Below are 20,828 nucleotides of genomic sequence, written 5' to 3'. Positions count from 1 at the left end.
TATGGACATATGGGAAAAGATGGTCCTTCAGATAACCAGGCCCCAAGCCATGTAAGGCTTTAAAGAATTCTAACCTAGCCTTCTCCCTCAAATGCTGGCGTTCTATTTTTCTACATATTTTATATTAAATGGATGTTATCTACGCTGAGTAGAAAAATGCAACACCATTATCGTAGAAAGAAGATTAGCAAATGACACTGAAGTTTTGTTTGTCACTCCCGTAAGATATCCGCATCTTCACAAATCACACTCGCGCGCCAAAAACCTCAATAAAAACACCGGAACGCTCATTTCCGAGTCATAATTTAGTTGCATTTCACTCACCCATTGATTATGCTGGAAATGAAATATCAACGCAAGCATTATTATGTTCCGTGAAAGCGTTCGAGTAAACATGTATATGTATAAAACTTCCTCTTCAATTCAATCAGCCAGCAATTATGAATGCCCGGTTTTCTCTCTTTTTTTATTGTTTGCCTGTGACACAATAAAAAGTCTCATACAATTTTCATTTTGTCTTCCTCCTTGTTGGGCCGTTGAAGGGACACTCCCCAACAACAAGAACTACTACCGCATAGCAGGAGCATGCCTTAAGCAGCCACACTGAAAAATGCACCTCATACCCAGGAAAAATAGCAATAATTACATTTTGCTCCTTAATTTTCTCTTTTCCCCTTTAAAAAAATCAATTGTTCCTCCACTGTAGTCCACATTTTATGTATGTGTGTAAAATTTGGGGCTTTTCAGTCTAGGAAAGATGGCTCAAGTGGAACATGGTAGAGATTTATAAAGTTATGCATGGTGTGGAAGGAGCAGATAAGGCTCTTTCCTTCCTCTTCCAAAATATTAGACACCCAATGAAGCTGATGCACTGTTTTCTCACGTTCACCATTTGACACCTATAGCTTGAAATATATACTTGTAGCTGTGAGTTCTTTTTACATTTGCATAGCAAACATGTTCAGTTCCTAATTAACAATAGCATAGCAGATGTTTTATTAAGCGTATCATCTATCTCTGGTAAAAAGCATCCAGAAACGCCTTGGACAATCTGTCAGAAGCCACAAGGATCTGCACGAGCAGCAGCGAAAGGCACCCATTCAAAGCACATTTTCAAAGATTGCACATATGGTTTTTTTTGCTGGTTTTGTGGACTGTGAAATGGGAAAGCAATAGGCTTTTCATAAACAGCTTTACCAGAGTGAGCGGTATGAAATCTCTTCTTTTAAAAAACTGTCAGCTGTGATATTTCCAGCCAAGATGTAACATTTTTATTTCATTTTTTAAAACTGGCAGGATGTTTTTCAAAACCAAAAGGCAGTTTATGGCAATCCAAAAAGTCTTTGATCTGAATGCAAATTGCTCCCAAACCAAGGATGACCAACTTGGGCAGAAGAAATAAACTCAGCAATCAATCTCAGAAGCAATAATCAGCAGTCACAAAAAAATTTATTGCTTTGCCATACCAATTTAACACCTTTAGGTGGAAAGACGACCTTGGTCTCGATCAAGCCCTAAATGAATAAAATGCTGCACAGTCTTACAAATCTCAATTAAATAGTATTACAGAATAGCCAGTCTATAGGTAGGAAGATGTGGGTAGCTTTGCAGCTGAGGATACCATTACAGCTGGTTAGCCATACTTCTCTCCACGCCCACATCCAAATTTGTGTTTAGACATTATTGCTTGGGTTGTATGGTAGAAACAGGCAATAAGGAAAGTCACAGTGGAATGAGAGAAACAAAAGTAAGAAGAAGAAGAGTTGGTTTTTATATGCCGACTTTCTCTACCACTTAAGGCAGAATCAAACCGGCTTACACTCACCTTCCCTTCCCCACAACAGACACCCTGAGAGGTAGGTGGGGCTGAGAGAGCTCTAAGAGAGCTGTGACTAGCCCAAGGTCACCCAGCTGGATTCATGTGGAGGAGTGGGGAAACAAATCCAGTTCTCCAGATTAGCCTCTGCCGCTCCAAACCACCGCTCTTAACCACCTCACCATGCTGGCTCTGAGAAGCTGGATGTGGGCAGAGGCACCTACACCAAAAATAGTTAAGATTTGAGTCCAGTAGCACCTTTAGGACCAAAGTTCAGGGAGGGTACAAGCTTTTCAGAGTCAAAGCTCCCTGTGTCAGATACAAGTTTATACGTTGAAAATTTTTGCTGATCTCTAATGTGCTCTTGGACTAGAATCTAACTGTTCCACTGCAGACCAACAGGGCCACCCTCTCAAACCAGTTACACCTAAGCGAACCTCGGCAACGTTTTGCCGAGTGTAAACCTAAACAGAGTTATTCACGTTGACTTCTCTGGGCTTATAAGAATGGAACTCTATTGAGAAATGCACCATAATTCATTTGCCACCATGGAGGAAGGGAAGTGCCATTTGCGGGGGTGGAGAGAAAGCACAGGACATCGGACCCAGTCACAATCTCTACTTTGCTATTCTCCTTCCTACCCACAAGTAGGGTTGCCAGTCTCCAATTTACACACCTGAAACTGCCTTCTACTGAATCAGACCCTTGGTCCGTCAAAGTCAGTATTGTCTACTCAGACCGGCAGCAGCTCTCCAGGGTCTCAGGCAGAGGTCTTTCACATCACCTACTTGCCTGGTCCCTTTAACTGGAGAGGCCGGGGATTGAACCTGGGACCTTCTGCATGCCATGCATAGGCTCTACCGCTGAGCCACAGCCCCTCCCCAATTGTTGCTGGGTAGCTGGAGATCTCCTAGCATTACAAAAGAGATCAGTTCCCCGGAAAAGAATGGCTGCTTTGGAAAGTGGACACAATAGCATTATACACCACTTTCCCTCCTCAGGCTCCACCCCCAAATCTCCAGGTATTTCCCAACCCAGAGATGGCAACCCTATCCTCAAGAGCCAAACGTGCACAGGGCCCACACTCTGTATATAGGGTGGCCAGCTCTGGGTTGGGAAATATCTGGAGATTTTTGGGGCGGAGCCTGAGGAAAGCGGGGTTTGGAGACGGGAGGGACTTCAATGCCATAGAGTCCAATTGCCAAAGTGGCCATTTTCTCCAGGTGAACTGATCACTGTCATTTGGTGATCAGTTGTAATAGCGGGAGATCCCCAGCCACCACCTGGAGGTTGGCTACCCTACTGACACCTGGAGATCAGATGGAAGAGCGGGAGATCTCCAGCCACCACCTGGAGACTGGAAAAGGAAGCAAAAAAATACAATAACGTGCTTATAAAGGGAATTAAGCAAAAAAGAAACAGCAACGTGGACCACAAATTCTGATATGCATATTGAATATCAAATTATATACAAAGTACTAACATCAATAAAAACTATCACACGCAAAACCATACATCAAACGGGGGGGGACAGCACATACAATAGACTGTGTGTGTGTGTGTTAAGTGCCGTCAAGTCTCTTCCGACTCATGGCGACCCACACCTGAACAAAGGATTGTAAGAACCTTTATCACTTCTGGTCAGGGGCGTTACAATTGCGTAGATTCAATGCACATTGGGTGTCTACTCCAATATCTCATTAGAATAGCCTATAGCTATTGCCCGAGGCTGTCTCTAAGCACTTGGTCTTGTGATCCACATTCCTAACAGTGAAGGTAAGACACCGTTTTTCTCTACTGGGGAAAGCCCGTACCAGGCAAGTACGTAATCTGTTGGCTTCTTATAGTTGTGGATGCCAACGTTCCCAAAGCTTCCATGTGTGTGCAGAATATATGTTTTCCCATATATATGAAGTTTACCGGCACTTCACTGTCAAGTCTCTTCCGACTCATGGCGACCCTATGAATCAATGCCCTCCAAAACGTCCTATATTTGACAGCCTTGCTCAGATCTCGCAAACTGAGGGCCCTGGCTTCCTTTACCGAGTCAATCCATCTCTTGTCGGGTCTTCCTCTTTTCCTGCTGCCCTCAACTTTTCCTAGCCTTACTGTCTTGAGTTCCTATAGATCACTGGTTCCCAACCAGGGGTCCGTGGACCCCCAGGGGTCCGCGAGAACTAAATTAAGGTCTGCGAAACAAAGTTATAACCCCATAATAAATTAATATTTTCAATTAAAAGTTCTCTATTATAAAAATATATATTCAAATATTATCCTAAGTTTAACGTTTAACTAACAGTTACGATTAAAGTTTATTTTCAAATCCTCGGGATTTTTATTTTGAACCTTGGGGTCCCCGCACCGAACAAAAAAGTCCTAGTGGTCCCTGGTCCAAAAAAAAGGCTGGGAACCCCTGATATAGATAGAAGCAAGTTTAAGGACCCATGTGGTTCCATAGGAACCAGCTGGAGATTGGCACCCCTCTCTGCGTATGCCCAAAGCGAAGGGAACCGCCCCTTTTGCAAATGCATCCCAGACAACCAAGGGGCGGAGACGGGGTGGCAGGGGGGGGCTGTGGCTTGAGGAAGCGACAGCCACTGGGCACGGTCTTGCCATGCAAAAGGGGGCTGGGGCCAAATGCTAGACGACCCCCCCCCCGCGCTGCTCTTTCCGCGCGCGGCCCTTCCCCTGCGCAAAGGCTCAGCGCACGGAGGAGGAGCCGATGGCGGAAAAGCGGCCAGCGGAGGCTGGGGAGGAGGAGGAAGAGGAGGCCCCAGAGGAGCGGCTGGAGCTCGCCTTCCAGCGTGGCTTCCTGGCCGGGAGGCGCGTGGCCCATCTCCCCTGGAAGGTGAGCTCGGGCGCGTGCCCAGGCGCGCTCGCCTGCGCAAAAGGAAAGCAGGCGCGCCCGACGGAGGAGAAGGGCTTTGCAAAGGCGCTCGGGCGCGCGCGTGGGTTTTCTGGGTAGTGCAAAGGGTGCTTGGTGGGTGGGGGTGGGGGGGGATCTAGGAGCCGGCTTGCCACCCACCCACCCACCGTCAAAAACTCCCCTGCAGACTGCAAGATTGGTCTACGCGGCTCAATGGAAAATTGTAGGTTTTCCGGGCTGGGTGACCGTGGCCTTGGTGTTTCCTTTCCTGACCAGCAGCTGTGGCAGGCGTCTTCAGAGGAGTCACACTGAAGGACAAGAGTCCAGTAGCACCTTAAAGGCTAACAAAAATATTTTCTGGTAGGGTATGAGCTTTCGTGAGCCACAGCTCACTTCTTCACAGCTCGTACCCTACCAGAAAATATTTTTTGTTAGGCTTTCAGGTGCTACTGGACTCTGGCCCTTTTTGACGACTGCAAACAGACTAACACGGCTACCCACTGTGAATTATCTTCACTGAAGGACAGTGTCTCTCAGTGTCAAATGTGCAGGAAGAGTAAAATATAGTCAGAAAGGGGTTGGGTTTGAGCTGAATCATTGTCCTGCAAAAAGTATCAAAGGTAATGTGCTAATCATTGTCCTGTAAGTATCTTTTTGATACTTTTGATCCAAGGTAATGTGCTAATCATTGTCCTGTAAGTATCTTTTTGATACTTTTGATCCAAAGTAATGTGCTAATCATTGTCCTGTAAGTATCTTTTTGATACTTTGATACTTTTTCCAGGACAATGATTCAGCTCAAACCCAACCCCTTTCTGACTCTATATTTCTCTTCCTACACACTTGACACTGAGAGACACTGTCCTTCAGTGTTACTCCTCTGAAGATGCCTGCCACAGCTGCATTTCTTGCTCTTAGCCACTTTCCTGTCTGGTTCAGCCATCAGTTGACAAATCAATAAATCTGACTCTGAACCTTAAGAGTTCTGTGGACTCAAGAGCCACACGTTCATTTCACACAACACCTCTCCCTCCTGCTGGTTTGGGATTTTTTTTGTGTGGAGAGGGTCTACTTTGCACCTCTCAGTGTGCTCAGAAGGCATTTTATTTTAGTTTTTCAATGCATGCAACCAAGAAGTTAATAACATTTAGTTGTGTTGCATTGAAAATGTATTTTGGGTATATGTGACATTATTGGGTGCATATGCTTCGCTGTAGAAGAAAAAGAGTTGGTTTTTATATGCTGACTTTCTCTACCACTTAAGGGAGACTCAAACTGGCTTACAATCACCTTCCCCTCCCCACAACAGACACCCTGTGAGGTAGGTGGGGCTGAGAGAGCTCTAAGAGAGCTGTGACTAGCCCAAGGTCACTCAGCTGGCTTCACACGAAGGAGTGGGGAAACAAATCCAGTTCATCAGATTAGCCTCCGCCGCTCATCTGCAAGAGTGGAAAATAAAACCCGGTTCTCTAGATCAGACTCCACCGCTCCACTACACCACCCTGGCTCTAAGCAGGGTTAACTCTGGCCAGTATTTGGATGGGTGATCCCGAACTGGGGACAGCCAACAGGAGAGTTCTGTAGGGCCAGACTGCTTCAGACAAAACCTATACGATGCTGGGGGCATGGAGTGCTCCAGGGATTTTACCCGTGACAATTGAAGATGTCTTCAAGACAATCTGCAGAATTCCTGATAGGGAGTCCTTACTCCGCATCTCATACATGGAAATCCATATAATAAAAGACCTGCTGTGTAGTAGCAGTACGGAGACAAAAAAAACAGCATTTGTTCAAGGGGGAAGTATTTAATAATTGAATTATTATTATTATTACGTCAAATTTATAACCCGATGTACCCCAGCAACACCAGGCTCAGAGCGGTTCACATAATCTATAAAATATACAATACAATAATAAAATCAGATAAAACAATACATTAAAACAGCCCTACATGTTTCGCATACGCTTCTTCAGGGGGATCTTTCTTAATCCAAGCTTCCCACGCAAGCAATGAAAACAATCGAATGCAAAGTGAAGACTGATGCTTCCAATTCAAACTGGCTAAATCAAAGAGGAACCCTATGCTGTACTGAGAATTACTCCCAATGAGCTGCTCAAATACAATTCATAAATCTATAAATGCAAACTTGCACTAGAACATGATACACAAGTACAAAAAACACAAACAAGATACAAAATACAACAAGCAGCATCGACCACAACCCTTGGCATATCTGTTAAAGTCCGTTTTAAGTATAGCCCCAAAAAATATACAATACAATAATAAAATCAGATAAAACAGCCCTAGATGAATTAAAATCACAAATTGCCCCTACCCGTTTCGCATATGCTTTTTCAGGGGGATCTTTCTTAATCCAAACGTCCCACGCAAGCATTGAAGACAATCGTGAATGTAAAGAGAAGACCGATGCTTCCAACTCAAACTGTGACAGCCCTGTCAGTTTGAATTGGAAGCATCGGTCTTCTCTTTGTCGTGGTCTCACTTGAATTTGGCAGACCTGGCAGGGAGCTAGCGCACCAAACAGGCATGGATGGCGTTCGGCTTAAAGAAGGATGCAGTATAAACCGGAGCCTGTTCATCTTGGGTCAGGTCATCAAGAAACTTTTGTGACGATCAGTATGGAGGCTTCAAAAGCTAGTAATTAAATACATTGAACCCCCTGCATGCTGTTTTCCTAACAGGAAGTCCCACCCCCTCGTTAGTCTGGGTCTCCCTTGGCCTAGTTTAATCCTCTAACCACTATACCATGCCATTTAGTATAGGGGCCAGGATTGCCAGCTGTGAGCTAGGCGATTCAAATGCTGGCCTGGTGTGCAGATTCACAAAATCCCATGGGATACCAAGAAGAGGGGGGAAACTGGGAGGAACATAGTTACAAGCCCATAACGTTTTCCCCATGAAGCAGAACAGCATGATCAAATGTTCATGTGCATGACTGCTCTACATGAAATAAGAAATGAGTGAAATATGCAACATACTCATATAGTTTGGTCTCCAGTCTCAGCTTGATCCACCAAGCATATATGAGGAGTGGTTGTAGGTGTTCCTTTCTACCATCTCAGGGCTCAACGTTTCTCTTCGTGACTTGGAAGTAGCAGAAACTATTACGTTAAATGCAAAAAGGGGAAAAGGCGGGGGGAAGGTTAATTCAAAGTAAAATTATTGAGACTGATTTTTCCCCTTTCCCCAGCCGTTCGTCGCCAGGCATTTCAGCTCATCTGCCTGTAGCGTTTTGTGATTTAGAGCACAAAGTCAATTTCAGGAACGCAATCCGTGGGGAGAAAATTTCCAGCAGAACAGCGTTGTGGCAAATGCTGATACATATGCGAGTGGTGTATAGAATTAAGATCTCTTTGCTCATTACTTTCTTTTGCTTAGTCTACTGTTATTGCTCCAGCTGAGTAGCAAAACTCTCTTGGTAGTATTACGTCTCTTTCTCTTTCCCAAACCTATTCCTTCCTTTGGGGAGCTGGGGGTGGGGGCATTACCTGGTTGTCCTCCTCTCCTCTTTCATAGCCACCCTGAGAAGTACACAAGACCCTTGGTCCGTTAAATTCAGTATTGTCTACTCAGACCGGCAGCGGTTCTCCACGGTCTCAGGCAGAGGTCTTTCACATCACCTACTTGCCTGGTCCCTTTAATTGGAGATGCCGGGGATTGAACCTGGGCCCTTCTGCATGCCAAGCAGATGCTCTACCACTGAGCCACAGCCCCTCCCCTTAGGGTACAGTGACTCCGAGTGAATGGGCCAAGGTCAGTGAGCTTTATGGCTCAGTAATTTGAACCTAGGTCTCCCTAGTCTTATACCAGCATCCTAGACCCTACCGCCTACTAGCTGTTTCTAGGGTTCAGCTCCAGTTGCCCAAAACTCGACCATGGCACAATGATACTGAACAGAGGGTGGAGCCATGCCAATCAGAGGTAGCTTGGTATTATTTATCACTTTCTCGCTAAGGCTCAATGCAGTTCACATAGTGTAAGTCAATGCAATCAACAGGATGGGACCTCCAACAAGCAATGTAATAGGATTAGGATGGCAGAAAGCTGACAAAACAAATATTAACATGCCAAACAATGCAGAAATTTCACAGGATAATGCATACAGAAATAGGTGGTACACAATATTTTAACACAGTAGTGTAATCCCCAGAACATTTTCCTTTATTAAGGCATGTTCCTGACCATTCCACTATAATATGGCCTTATGTAAAAGTGCTCTCCTGAATAATTCAGGATTGATAACAGATGTCAGGAGGACACTGGGTTTGCTTAAACACCACCCTTTTACCTACTCCCACATTAGTTTAAAAAATCACTTGTATGGGGGGCTGCTATTTTGGAATTGAAAAGCTACTATTCTTCCCCAACATAGTCCAGGCCGCCCAGTACTGAGCACAGAAGGCAAAATATTGCCTTCACTGCAACGGTACTTTCTAGTGCAAATGAACTGCAGCCATGTAAAGGCTTTGATGGGTTAAAATTTTTTAAAGAGGGAGTCCACCTTTTTAAATGCCCTTAACACATGAGCTAAAACACATGGCAACACAGTTCTCACTAGGGAGGAGAGCAAAACAGTGCATTATGCAAAGGTTATCCTAGCATGAGCAAGCCCTCTTCCCACAAATAGATGAACTATGATCTTACTGTTAATGTTTTTACCTTGTTGTTAACCCATCCTGAGCCTGGCCTGGCCCAGAATTGAGGGCTGGGTTAGAAATCTCAATAAATACCCAACTGTTCACACTGATGGTAATAAAAGCCCCTTTTCAACATTGTGACCAAAAAACTACACCTAGGATGGGCCTGTTCAAAAGGACACTGACTTGATGCTGGAAAAAGCAGCATGGTGCCATAGCTAGTGCATGGAACTGAGACTAGGGAAACCTGAGTTTGAATTCCTGCTTGTAACTTGATGCATGCTCAGCAAACATGGGCCACATACAGTGCAGTCCTATGGAGAGTTTATCCAGCCTAAGCCCATTGAAATGAATGGGCTTAGACTGGAGTAACTCTCCTTAGGAACGGGCAAGAGTCCAGTAGCACCTTAAAGACTAACAAAAATATTTTCTGGTAGGGTATGAGCTTTCTTGAGCCACAGCTCACTTCTTCAGATACCTGAAGAAGTTACCTGATACCTGAATATACCTGATACCTGAATAGTAGATACCTGAAGAAGTGAGCTGTGGCTCACGAAAGCTCATAACTTACCAGAAAATATTTTTGTTAGTCTTTAAGGTGCTACTGGACTCTTGCCCTTTTCTACTACTGCAGGCGGACTAACAAGGCCACTGTGAATTAACTCCTTAGGAACTTACTGTTACTCTCTCGGCCTACCCCGCCCTGCAGTGTTGCTGTGAAAATAAGAGGAAGAACCACATATACCACCCCGAGCTTTTTGAAGGAAGGCCTCATTCCACCCTAGTTTAGGAATCATTTACTCAAATTATAAAGGTAACAGCATGTAACTTACCAGTCCTCTCAAGTGAAGTTTGAAGCCTTCCTGTAACTTACATGGCTCTTTCCCCTGTAGAAGAGTCACTCCATCTAGAGAACCTGCCAAGCAAAGCAATAGGATAATATGGTGGCTGAAGTCAACATTTGTAATGTGCATATACCACTTTAGTAATCCCTTTGCAAATTACCCTGACTAAAGGAGATAGCCTTCCCTTTTCTAATTCATTCATTGAGGCCCAGTAGTTACTTTCCCTCCCCCTTAAGTTAGGGCTTACAGTGCTTCTTGCTTGGGATGCTCTGAAGACTTTTCTGGGCAGGCTCTTGCTTGGTGCCTATAGATACTGAAGAAACCATCTCTGGAGACACTGGAACTAAAGCAGTTGGTTTACCTGACTGCTTTCTTCCCATCATAAGGGCCATCCTTCTAGCAGCTGCTATTCATTTCGGATTGAGTGCCATGCTGTGTCTTGCTTTATATAGTCTCTGGGCCAAGAGCCTTCAGCCTATCACTGCCCACCACTTCTCAGGCTGCAAGCCCATTGGTTCATAGTGGTGAAATAGTGATGACCCAATGAGAGTGGCTAGAATGGGCACAGGTTGCCCAAATCATATATGGTCTCCTCATAGGCATAAATGGAAATAACAGTTATATACCGAAAAGGGAAGATATAAAAATTGGGGAAGTCCTGAGGCGAACGTCGGGTGGTTTCACTTCCTAAAGTTCTTCTAAAGGCCTTGATGAAATATAGCCCAGAGCTGCTTTTTAAATTATCTATACATTACACATCTAATTTATAGATATTATTAGATTTTTATAGTTATTATTCGGTTTTTACCCTGCTCTATCCCTACCAGGTAGGGCTCAGACACGGCTTCCAAAGACACAGTCCAGTTATGTCTGTTATCATAATAATATACAACAATATAAAATAGTTAATATGTACAAGACAATCTAAATTGAACCATTTAAAACCTAAGACCGACCACAGGGTCCAGATGGCTTTAATAACACTTCCACTCCATCTATCCATCTATCCATCCATCCATCCATCACTATATAAAATGATGTATACGCCTCTTATTACCAGAGCCTATAGAAAGGGAGGGGCTCTACATTTATTAAATAGATAATATTATATAGTATCTTTATAATAAATATGTAATTTATAGATAGATATTTTAAAAAGCAGCTCTGGTAACAGAGGCCTATGCATTATATGATGTATACGCCTCTTATTACCAGAGCCTATGGAAAGGGAGGGGCTCTACATTTATTAAATAGATAATATTATATAGTATCTTTATAATAAATATGTAATTTATAGATAGATATTTTAAAAAGCAGCTCTGGTAACAGAGGCCTATACTTCATTATATGATGTATACGCCTCTTATTACCAGAGCCTATGGAAAGGGAGGGGCTCTACATTTATTAAATAGATAATATTATATAGTATCTATATAATAAATATGTAATTTATAGATAGATATTTTAAAAAGCGGCTCTGGTAACAGAGGCCTATACTTCATTATATGATGTATACGCCTCTTATTACCAGAGCCTATGGAAAGGGAGGTGCTCTACATTTATTAAATAGATAATATTATATAGTATCTATATAATAAATATGTAATTTATAGGTAGATATTTTAAAAAGCAGCTCTGGTAACAGAGGCCTATACTTCATTATATGATGTATACACCTCTTATTACCAGAGCCTATAGAAAGGGAGGGACTCTACATTTATTAAATAGATAATATTATATAGTATCTATATAATAAATATGTAATTTATAGATAGATATTTTAAAAAGCGGCTCTGATAACAGAGGCCTATGCTTCATTATAGCCTTTAAAAACACTCCAGGAAGCGAAATAGGGTTGCCAGGTCCTTATTTGCCACCGGCGGGAGGTTTTTGGGGCAAAGCCTGAGGAGGGAGGGGAGGGGCTTCGACGCCATAGAGTCCAACGGCCCAAGCGGCCGTTTCCCCCAGGGGAACCGGTCTCTCGTCAGCTGGAGGTCAGTCGCAAGAGCGGGAGGTCTCCAGCTGGTACCTGGAGGCTGGCAACCCTAAAGCGAAACCGCACAACGTTTACCTCAGACCGCACAACTTTTACCTCAGGACTGTCACAGATTTTCCTCTTTAACCTCCCCCTTTGCATGCATAACTGTTTCCCCCCCCCCATTTCCCCGTCCTTTGCGCAGGACGTCAAGGTTGTTGTTTTTTTCCCCCCATAAAGACTCGCCTCAAAAAGGACTCGGGCAGAACGGAAAGGGGGGAAAGGCGCTGGCAGGCGGACGGAGGCAGTCCTGAGCGCCTCCCGCACAGGTGTGCAGCCGCTCAGGTTGCCAACCGGCCTGGAGGGAGGGGGACATGCCCGGCCCTTTTAATGGAGGCTCCAACGTGTGGCGTTCGTCCGGGCACTGAGGCAAAACGGCATCACCTGGCCATTAGCAGCCCATTAAGCCATCCTTAAAGCCAAAGGATTTCATTTTATTCTTTTGTCCTCCGAGCAGTTGGCAACCCTCGCCGCCTGCCCTAAACCGCCTTCCACCTCTGGCTTGGCAGCCTCGCCCGGCGGCTGTGCTGGATGCCGACCCTCCCTGTCGTTAGGAAACGTTATCGCCCCAAAAAGGCCATCGCTTTCCTGAAGGCCGGGGGCCGGTTCCCTGCCGGCTGCCATTTTGTGTTTGGGCGCTGCTGCGGCCGCCATTTTGGAGCGGCTCCTGACCCTGAAAGGCTCAGCGAGGTTGGGGAAGCCCCTGTCATAAAAACCAGCGCCTTGCTAGTTTTAAAATGGTTGCTTCTCCCTCAGTAACAACTTTTACTTCAGTTAACACTTCAAAAGTGCTGCTATCTGTTACTCCATTGGGCACGTAGGCGCTATATCAGCGGTTGCCAATCTTTTTTCACTTGGTAGCCCGTTTCCATCCATTGTACCCCTCAAATGACCAAAATGCTTGTATTCAGTATCGTTACTGTTATTTCAAATGCCTTTTTCCCACCATGATTCTTTGTTCCCCTCACGTACCCCTAAACGTCCAGGTTTGTACCCCTGAGGGTACGTGTACCCCAGGTTGGGAACCACTGTGCTATATGAGTAGGGTTGCCAACCTCCAGGTAATCCTGGAGACAAACAAGGCTCAGTGCTGCAACGGTAATGGAAAAGATCCACAACAGCACTTACGACTATAATAATAAAGTAAGGCTTTTTATAAAGTGAAAAAGGTGCAAAAAAGTGAATAGATATACATGAATACAATAGGGTACGATAAGATGCAAATTATCGAAAGAATCCAGCACAGATGGAAATTCAATTGAAGGATATAAGCATCCTGTAAGGCCGTTGCAAACATTATTGCAAGAGAATTTATGGGAAGTCTTTGCAACATGTGGAAGCATGACACAAATGCGAGAAGCGTTAGTCATCTCTTCAATCTGAATTTTAAATGTTTATCACGATTGCAGCATTCTACATAATGCATGTTCCAATGTCTCAGGATCACAAGCAGATGGGTCTTCTGTAAAAATGTGTCCCCCAATTCATCTCCCTGTAATATAAATTGAATTATGGATTGCCAGGTTTTAGTTTACAGTTATCAACTTGGAAGCACCATTCATTTTACTCACTTGGCTAAATTAGATCCCATGCTTTAAAAAAAAACCATCCTCTTTTGTGAAACTTCTTAGTTCAGTCCTAAATGGGGGTAACTCAGAATCCAACTGAAGTCTACTCAATGGTGCTTACTCGGCTTGCATTGTGTGTGATTTCCTGTGTTTCCCTAACAAAAGTATAGGCTATTAGCATATGTAAGACTACTTCATAATATTCTTCAGCCACTACATGGATGGCTAGATGGCCATCTGTCAGCAATGCTGATTCTATGAACTTAGGCAGTTCATGAGAGGGAGGGCACCTTGGCCATCTTCTGGGCACTGGGTGTGTGTGTGGGGGGAGGTAGTTGTGAATTTCCTGCATTGTGCAGGGGGTTGGACTAGATGACCCTGGTGGTCCCTTTTAACTATGATTCTATGAATACATTGATTAATATCCAGGATTTCATAAACTGTTATTTTGCTAAAACTATAGATGATACGGCAGGGTTTATTCTGAACCCTGCACACATACACGACACATAGAGTCGCTGCAATTTATTCAACCCTCCCCACACACACACACACACACATTCCAGAACAGACACACTGGAACTTTTTCTAAGTGCAATGGAAGAAATTTATTTATTTACTTGACTTATACCTGACTTTCTCCCCAGCGGGGACCCAAAAACAGCTTATGCCATTCTCCTCTCCTTCATTTTATGCTCACAACAATGCTGTGAGTCAGGCTGAGTCTGTGACTAGCCCAAGGTCACCCGGGGACGTTCGGCCGAGGAGCAGGGATTCGAACCTGGGTCTTCTAGATCCTAGTCTGGCCATCGATGGGCGGGGGGGAGAGATGATGGGAAGAAGGAAAGAAATGACCAAAAAAGAAAGAAAGACTGAAAGAGAGAAGAGTTTCTATCAGCAGCTGTCAATTCGCAAGCATTTTCAGTAACTGCCTCCATCTTGTAGCTCTTTTTTTCTGACCGTTCTGTATTTCACTTTTTTAGGATCTTGCGGAGACACTAAGGATTTCAAAAGATTCCTCGCCACTGCTGGCAATTTTGCAAAAGGTAAACAAAATAAATCTATTGTTAATCGAACACTAGTCTGCAAATCCAATATTGGGGGGGAACTGAGACCAGGAAGGGTGGGGGACTGCTAAGGAGAATCTCTCGGCTTCTGATCTTCACTCTCAGTACAAGAAGAGCCAGATGGAACAGAGCGTGTCCTCCAAGGAATAATCTAGGCTCATGCTCGTTTGGGTGTGGCATCTGGATACGCAATGTATTTCAATCGATTCGTTCTTCAATCGTTTCAGACCGTCCTTCACCCGCTGTGCATGAAATACCCCCCCTCGGTGAAATATAGGAGGTACTTCTTGTCAGAACTCATAAAACAGGTAATACGGACTTTCAGCCATCAGCCTCTGGTAGCAGAGATATGCTTTGGCAGGAGGGGGGGATTAAGGTAACACCCAGGTTGCAGTCCTAGGGACGTAAACTCCTGAAAATTACCCGCCATCCATTACCCTTGCCTTCAGAACTGGAGGGAAAGGGTTGGTCTTTGCCCATTTCTTCCTCACCTCTGTCCTCGCCAGACAACAACAAAGAGAGCATGTCCTCCTTGAGAGCCAGCGTGGTGTAGTGGTTTGGAGTGGTGGACTCTGATCTGGAGAACCGGGTTGGATTCCCCACTTCTGCACATGAGCGGCGGAGCTAATCTGGTGAGCTAGATCTGTTTCCCCATTCCTACACACGAAGCCTGCTGGGTGACCTTGGGCAAGTCACAGCTCTGTTAGAGCTCTCTCAGCCCCACCGACCTCACAGGGTGCCTGTTGTGGGGAGGGGAAGGGAAGGCAATTGTAAGCTGGTTTCAGTCTCCCTTAAGTGGTAGAGAAAGTCGGCATATAAAAACCAACTCTTCTTCTTCTTCTTGGACTCTGTCTCCAAGCCCCTTATAAAGAGCAGATAGCAAGCCATACTTGGTTTACTTTGAGCATCTGTAAGAGGAAGAATTACCTGTCTTCCTCAAACGGCTACCCTTCCCCTGTCACTCCTGTGCTTCTCCGTGACTCAATATTCTGAGCCTGCCTCCTTTTTGAAAAGATCTGTGCAGCTTATGCAGAGATGCAACAGGCAGCCTCCTCTGACTGCATTTCCTTAATTTCCATTAGTTTGTTTCTAACAGCACCCTTTCAGTTATGTGACACTCACTGGCGTACCATTAAGCACACAGTTTGGGCACTCCTTGCAAACACAGTCTAAAGTTGTGCAGTTCCAACATGATGATGCTAGAGGCAAGACAAGGAAATAATCTATCCCCTTGCTTCAGCTTCCTCTGTAGAGTTACCAACCTCCAGGTGGTGGCTGGAGATGGTCTTCTATTACAACTGATCTCCAGGTGACAGAGATCAGTTCGCCTGGAGGAAATGGCTGCTTTGGCAATTGGTCTCTATGGCATTGAAGTCCCTCCCCTCTCCATATCCCACCCTCCTCAGGCTCCATCCCAAAAATCTCCAGTTATTTCCCAGCCTGGAGCTGGTAACCCCATGCCTCTGCCTCCCAGCTGCTCCGACAAAGAGGCTTTTTCTTGGGGAAGAAGCTCTTGGGCGACACCCTTTTGAGGATGATACTGTTACTGGCTTTCACAAGCAAACTGCAGTCCTAAGATAAAAAACACTGGCTTGTTTTGGACAGCACGGCATTATTGGTGCAGTGCTGAGTATCGATCTGTCCCCCACTCCTTAGCACAGGGCATGACTGTGTTTACTGTTTCATTGCACCATGTTCTCTGTTATGAGGAAAGAAATAAAATGGGTGATTGTATAACTCTGTGTGACGTCTTAAGGCCATAAATTGACTATGTGTCTCTTGTGCAGCATGAATGTATGGCAGCTGAGCCTCTTGACGAGCTATATGAAGCCCTCGGTGACATCTTCAATGCAGAAGCTTCTACACACTGTTACAAAAGCTATATCTTGGTAAATGTAAAGAAATCTGTGTTTTCTTGACTGTAGGATATGCAACATATCTACCTTTTATGCCCCTTAACACACACACCCCTAAGCAGAAATCTGGGGATCCCTGGTGTGCTTTGCTTCTGAAACAAGTTTCCTGCCCCTAAGATAAGAACACACACACACACACACACACCTGGAGCATGCTTTAAAATGCCAATCAAGATTCACAGTGACTGACATTCAAGGCTTGTAGTCATGGAGCTAGCTTCAGGATTTTAAGGAATTTAGCTCCCACTTAAAAAAAAAAAAAAGTCTGGGGTTAGAAATCCAGTTCTCTTTTTAAATTATTTTCAAAATATATATCCTGCCTTTCTGCCATGGCACGTGAGGTGGCTTTGAATGCATAAAAACAAAGCTTACAGCCATATGAAATATCGGCACAGAGTGGCAAGCTGCAGGACTACAGTCCAAGCTCTGCTCACGGCCTGAGTTCGATCCCGACGGAAGTCGGTTTCAGGTAGCCGGCTCAAGGTTGACTCAGCCTTCCATCCTCCCGAGGTCGGTAAAACAAGGACCCAGCTTGCTGGGGGTAAAGGAAAGATGACTGGGGAAGGCACTGGCAAACCACCCCGTAAACAAAGTCTGCCTAGTAAACGTCGGGATGTGATGTTACCCCATGGGGTCAGGAATGACCCAGTGCTTGCACAGGGGACCTTTACCTTTTTTAAATCAGCACCACAAATATCCTGAATATTGTTAACCATGCACAACCCGTTTATAGTGAATCTCCATCGCACTGGCTTTCTGCCTGTTACTTTTATTTATACATTTTGGACACTCCTACCGTATGAGGCAGCTTACAAACAAATGGGCTTAGTTTTTATTATCTGACATTAACATGGTAGAACTTCTTCTATGAAGAGTCCAGGTGGGAGGTGGAACAGTTACCTAGCAGCCAATCTTAGCTACCTGGTAGGGTGGTTATTAGGCTAAACGACAATCCCATGGAGGAAGGGTAGCATACCAGCGTAATAAATAAAGTAAATCCATTAAATAATTGGGGGGGGGGTTGTCAGGCATAGTACAGTGGTGCACCGTCCTGACCAGTATTGCTCAAACATGCCTTTTGAATGAAACAAACAACATTGTTTTAAATTAGTGTGGCACGTGGCTTGTGCTAGTGATTGTTTTCTTACAGCCCTCAGGAGATTCTGTTACAGTCCGTGAAAACGTGGCGATCATTTCACAAGGGACCACGGGCCTCGTCACATGGGATGCTGGCCTTTACCTAGCCGAATGGGCACTGGAACACCCTTCAGTTTTCACTAACAGGTAAATGAATCACGTGTTGTGTTGGGCTGGGCTTGGGCGGAGAGAGAGAGGGCAAGGCTTAGCCATAGAACTTCTATCGGTTGCAGTAAAAAGGTAAAGGTCCCCTGTGCAAGCACCGGGTCATTACTGACCCATGGGGTGACTCCACATCCCAACGTTTACTAGGTAGACTTTGTTTACAGGGTGGTTTGCCAGTGCCTTCCCCAGTCATCTTCCCTTTACCCCCAGCAAGCTGGATACTCATTTTACCGACCTCGGAAGGATGGAAGGCGGAGTCAACCTTGAGCCGGCTACCTGAAACCAACTTCCGTCAGGATCAAACTCAGGTCGTGAGCAGAGCTTGGACTGCAGTACTGCAGCTTCCACTCTGTGCCGTGGGGCTCTTCGGTTGCAGAGCAGGGGATTATTTATTCCAGCTACTTTTAAACCACTTCTTGATGCAAAATTCCCAAGGCAGCGTGCAGCAGCACAAACCCAAAAAAAAGAAAACACAAATTAAAAAGAGACTATAAAAATCAACAACATAAAGCCAATAATATTGGCAGGATGCAGCAATTTAGCGCAGTAGAGAGAAGAGACTGAGAAGGCAAGGAGGGGGAAATGTAAACAAAATGTCTTTATTGAATTTTCAGGAGGATCTTGGAATTAGGAAGCGGGACCGGCCTGACGGGAATTGCAATTTGCAAAACTTGTCACCCCAGGGCATATATCTTCAGCGATCTCCACCAGAGTGTTCTAGAAGAGTTGTCGGAGAATATCTACTTGAACGGCTTTTTTCTGCAGTCTGAATGTTACAGTCTTGGCAGGGGGAAGTGCAGATACCATGAGGCAGAACTGGATGAATCGCAGGGTCCCTGCGTAACCGTCGCTGAGCTTGACTGGAACTTGGGTGCAAAAGAACAACTTGCAGAATTCAGAGTGGACGTTATCGTTGCCGCGGGTAAGCTCCAGGCTGGATGAAAGCTACTTTGCTGTAACTTAACAAAGAGGCCATGCAATCTAAGGGGTTTGGCACGCCAGATTCAGTGTGTGTGCATACAGGCAAACATATATATATATGAAGGTCAGACAAGAGTCATGAGAAGACAAGTCACTAGAAAAGACAGCCATTCTAGGAAAAGTTGGGCTTAATCAAACCAAATAAAGTTTATTTCGATACAATATCAGCTCTGAATGAAAATCAAAGTCAGGTTAAAATAATAAAATAAAATCATAAGAGTTGATTCTGGGAGGGATGATTTGAAGAAGAGGAGGAAAGAACTATGGGGAAAGGTTTTTCAATCAGCCGTTTACGAATCCCACTAGACCGAAGGCAAACTTTGGCTACTTGAATGGTTATCTCCTGAGAGGAGTCTGCTAAGAGAAGGGAAACTTTAGCTTTTTCTGATCTCCCAGGAAAGGATGACAATATGGGGAGAATGTACTGCTATCTTATGTCATTGTAGAAGGGACATTGTGGCAGAACATGTTCTGCTTTCCACTTTCTCTGTTTTGCATGGGCATAATCGTTGATGAAAGGGAGTACGGAGATACCTGCCTTAATCATTTTCATTTCCCCCTTTTTTGGTTGCCAGGGTCCCTGATTTGTTCAAACTTTTTAATGCCATTTTTTAAACATTATATGCCATTTGCATTCACTTAATGCAAAATAAAATGCTGAAATATACATTCATTATAGGGGCAAGTTTGGTGCCAGGAATGAGAAAATGGTCCCAAAGTAAGGTTCAATTTGCACAAGGGAGAAAAAAAAACAACATAGAATTTTCAAGTTGAAGAAGAAGGGATCTGAAGATACGAAGCCATCTTATGCTGAGTCAGACCTTTGGTCCATCTATCTAACTCAGTCTTATCTGCTCTGAATGGAAGCAGTTCACCAAGATCTCAGGCAGAGAAAAGTCTTTCCCAAATAATCTCTTTGTCTTCTCAGTTGTCCATTCTTGTCTTCTCTTTTTTCCCCCCGCTAGACGTGGTATACGATCCAAACCTAACGCAGTCCCTGGTTGCGCTGTTGCGGCAACTACCCACTTACACTGATGCTGGGAACCTGCTAGAAATCTACATCGCCTCTACGTGTCGAAATCCAGACACTTACTGCCATTTCCAAAGGGCGCTTGGTATGTACCCCTTTCAAAGTGTACCATTATTTCAACCTTCGTGGATGGGCTCCATAGAGAGAGAATGCATAGATGGGCTGGACTGAATTAAAACATTTTACTGAGCATGGTGAGGTTCCTACCTGTGAGCATCATCTGGTTTTCCAGAAAGGAGTTTCAGGCATAGCTGGGCAGAAAGGGGCACGACCAGTGGAAAGATGACAACGATATTTGGGCGACACTCTTCTGCACCAGCCATGTAACATTTTCTTTCTGCCTCTTCTTCCAGAGCACGTTGGGATCAGATGGGAAGTTGTCCCTGGGCCCCGGAAGAACTTTTTCCCATATGACCAGAATACTAAGATTACAATTCTAAAATTGCTTCTTTAAGCTCCCCCCCCCCCCCCCCCGCATAATTGGAATAATTTAAGCCAGGGAAACAGTTCTAGATGCCAGCATGCATTCCGATGCTGGTGGGTAGCGCTAGTTATTTGTGCCTTAGCGTTGGTTTAATGTATCACGAGGGAGAATACACCACTAACATGGTCATCATCTTTGCCAAGGGAACTTTAATAATCTTGTGTCTTTCTGTACTGTTTTCTTATGTTTGTGGTCTTTAGCTCTTAAACATATCTCAAGAGCTAGGGACTGGATTTTCTTAAAACGAATGCTGGTATCT

The 20,828-nt window shown here is 44.6% G+C and overlaps 1 protein-coding gene across 1 annotated transcript; it reads left to right on the top strand.

Moving 5' to 3' along the window:
- Positions 1-4,538: 4,538 nt before the first annotated feature.
- Positions 4,539-20,539, top strand: EEF2KMT (eukaryotic elongation factor 2 lysine methyltransferase). Its single transcript, XM_056866517.1, has 8 exons — positions 4,539-4,664; positions 14,773-14,835; positions 15,084-15,164; positions 16,644-16,745; positions 17,923-18,056; positions 18,689-18,996; positions 20,021-20,170; positions 20,439-20,539. Exons 1-8 carry the CDS (start codon positions 4,539-4,541, stop codon positions 20,537-20,539), a joined length of 1,065 nt encoding a protein of 354 aa, XP_056722495.1.
- The last annotated feature ends 289 nt before the right edge of the window (positions 20,540-20,828 follow it).

The sequence above is a fragment of the Euleptes europaea genome, chromosome 21 (genome assembly GCF_029931775.1).
Source record: "Euleptes europaea isolate rEulEur1 chromosome 21, rEulEur1.hap1, whole genome shotgun sequence".
Taxonomy (NCBI): Eukaryota; Metazoa; Chordata; class Lepidosauria; order Squamata; family Sphaerodactylidae; genus Euleptes; species Euleptes europaea.
Note: the sequence above shows the minus strand (reverse complement) of the source record. Positions and strands in the feature narration are given on the sequence as shown.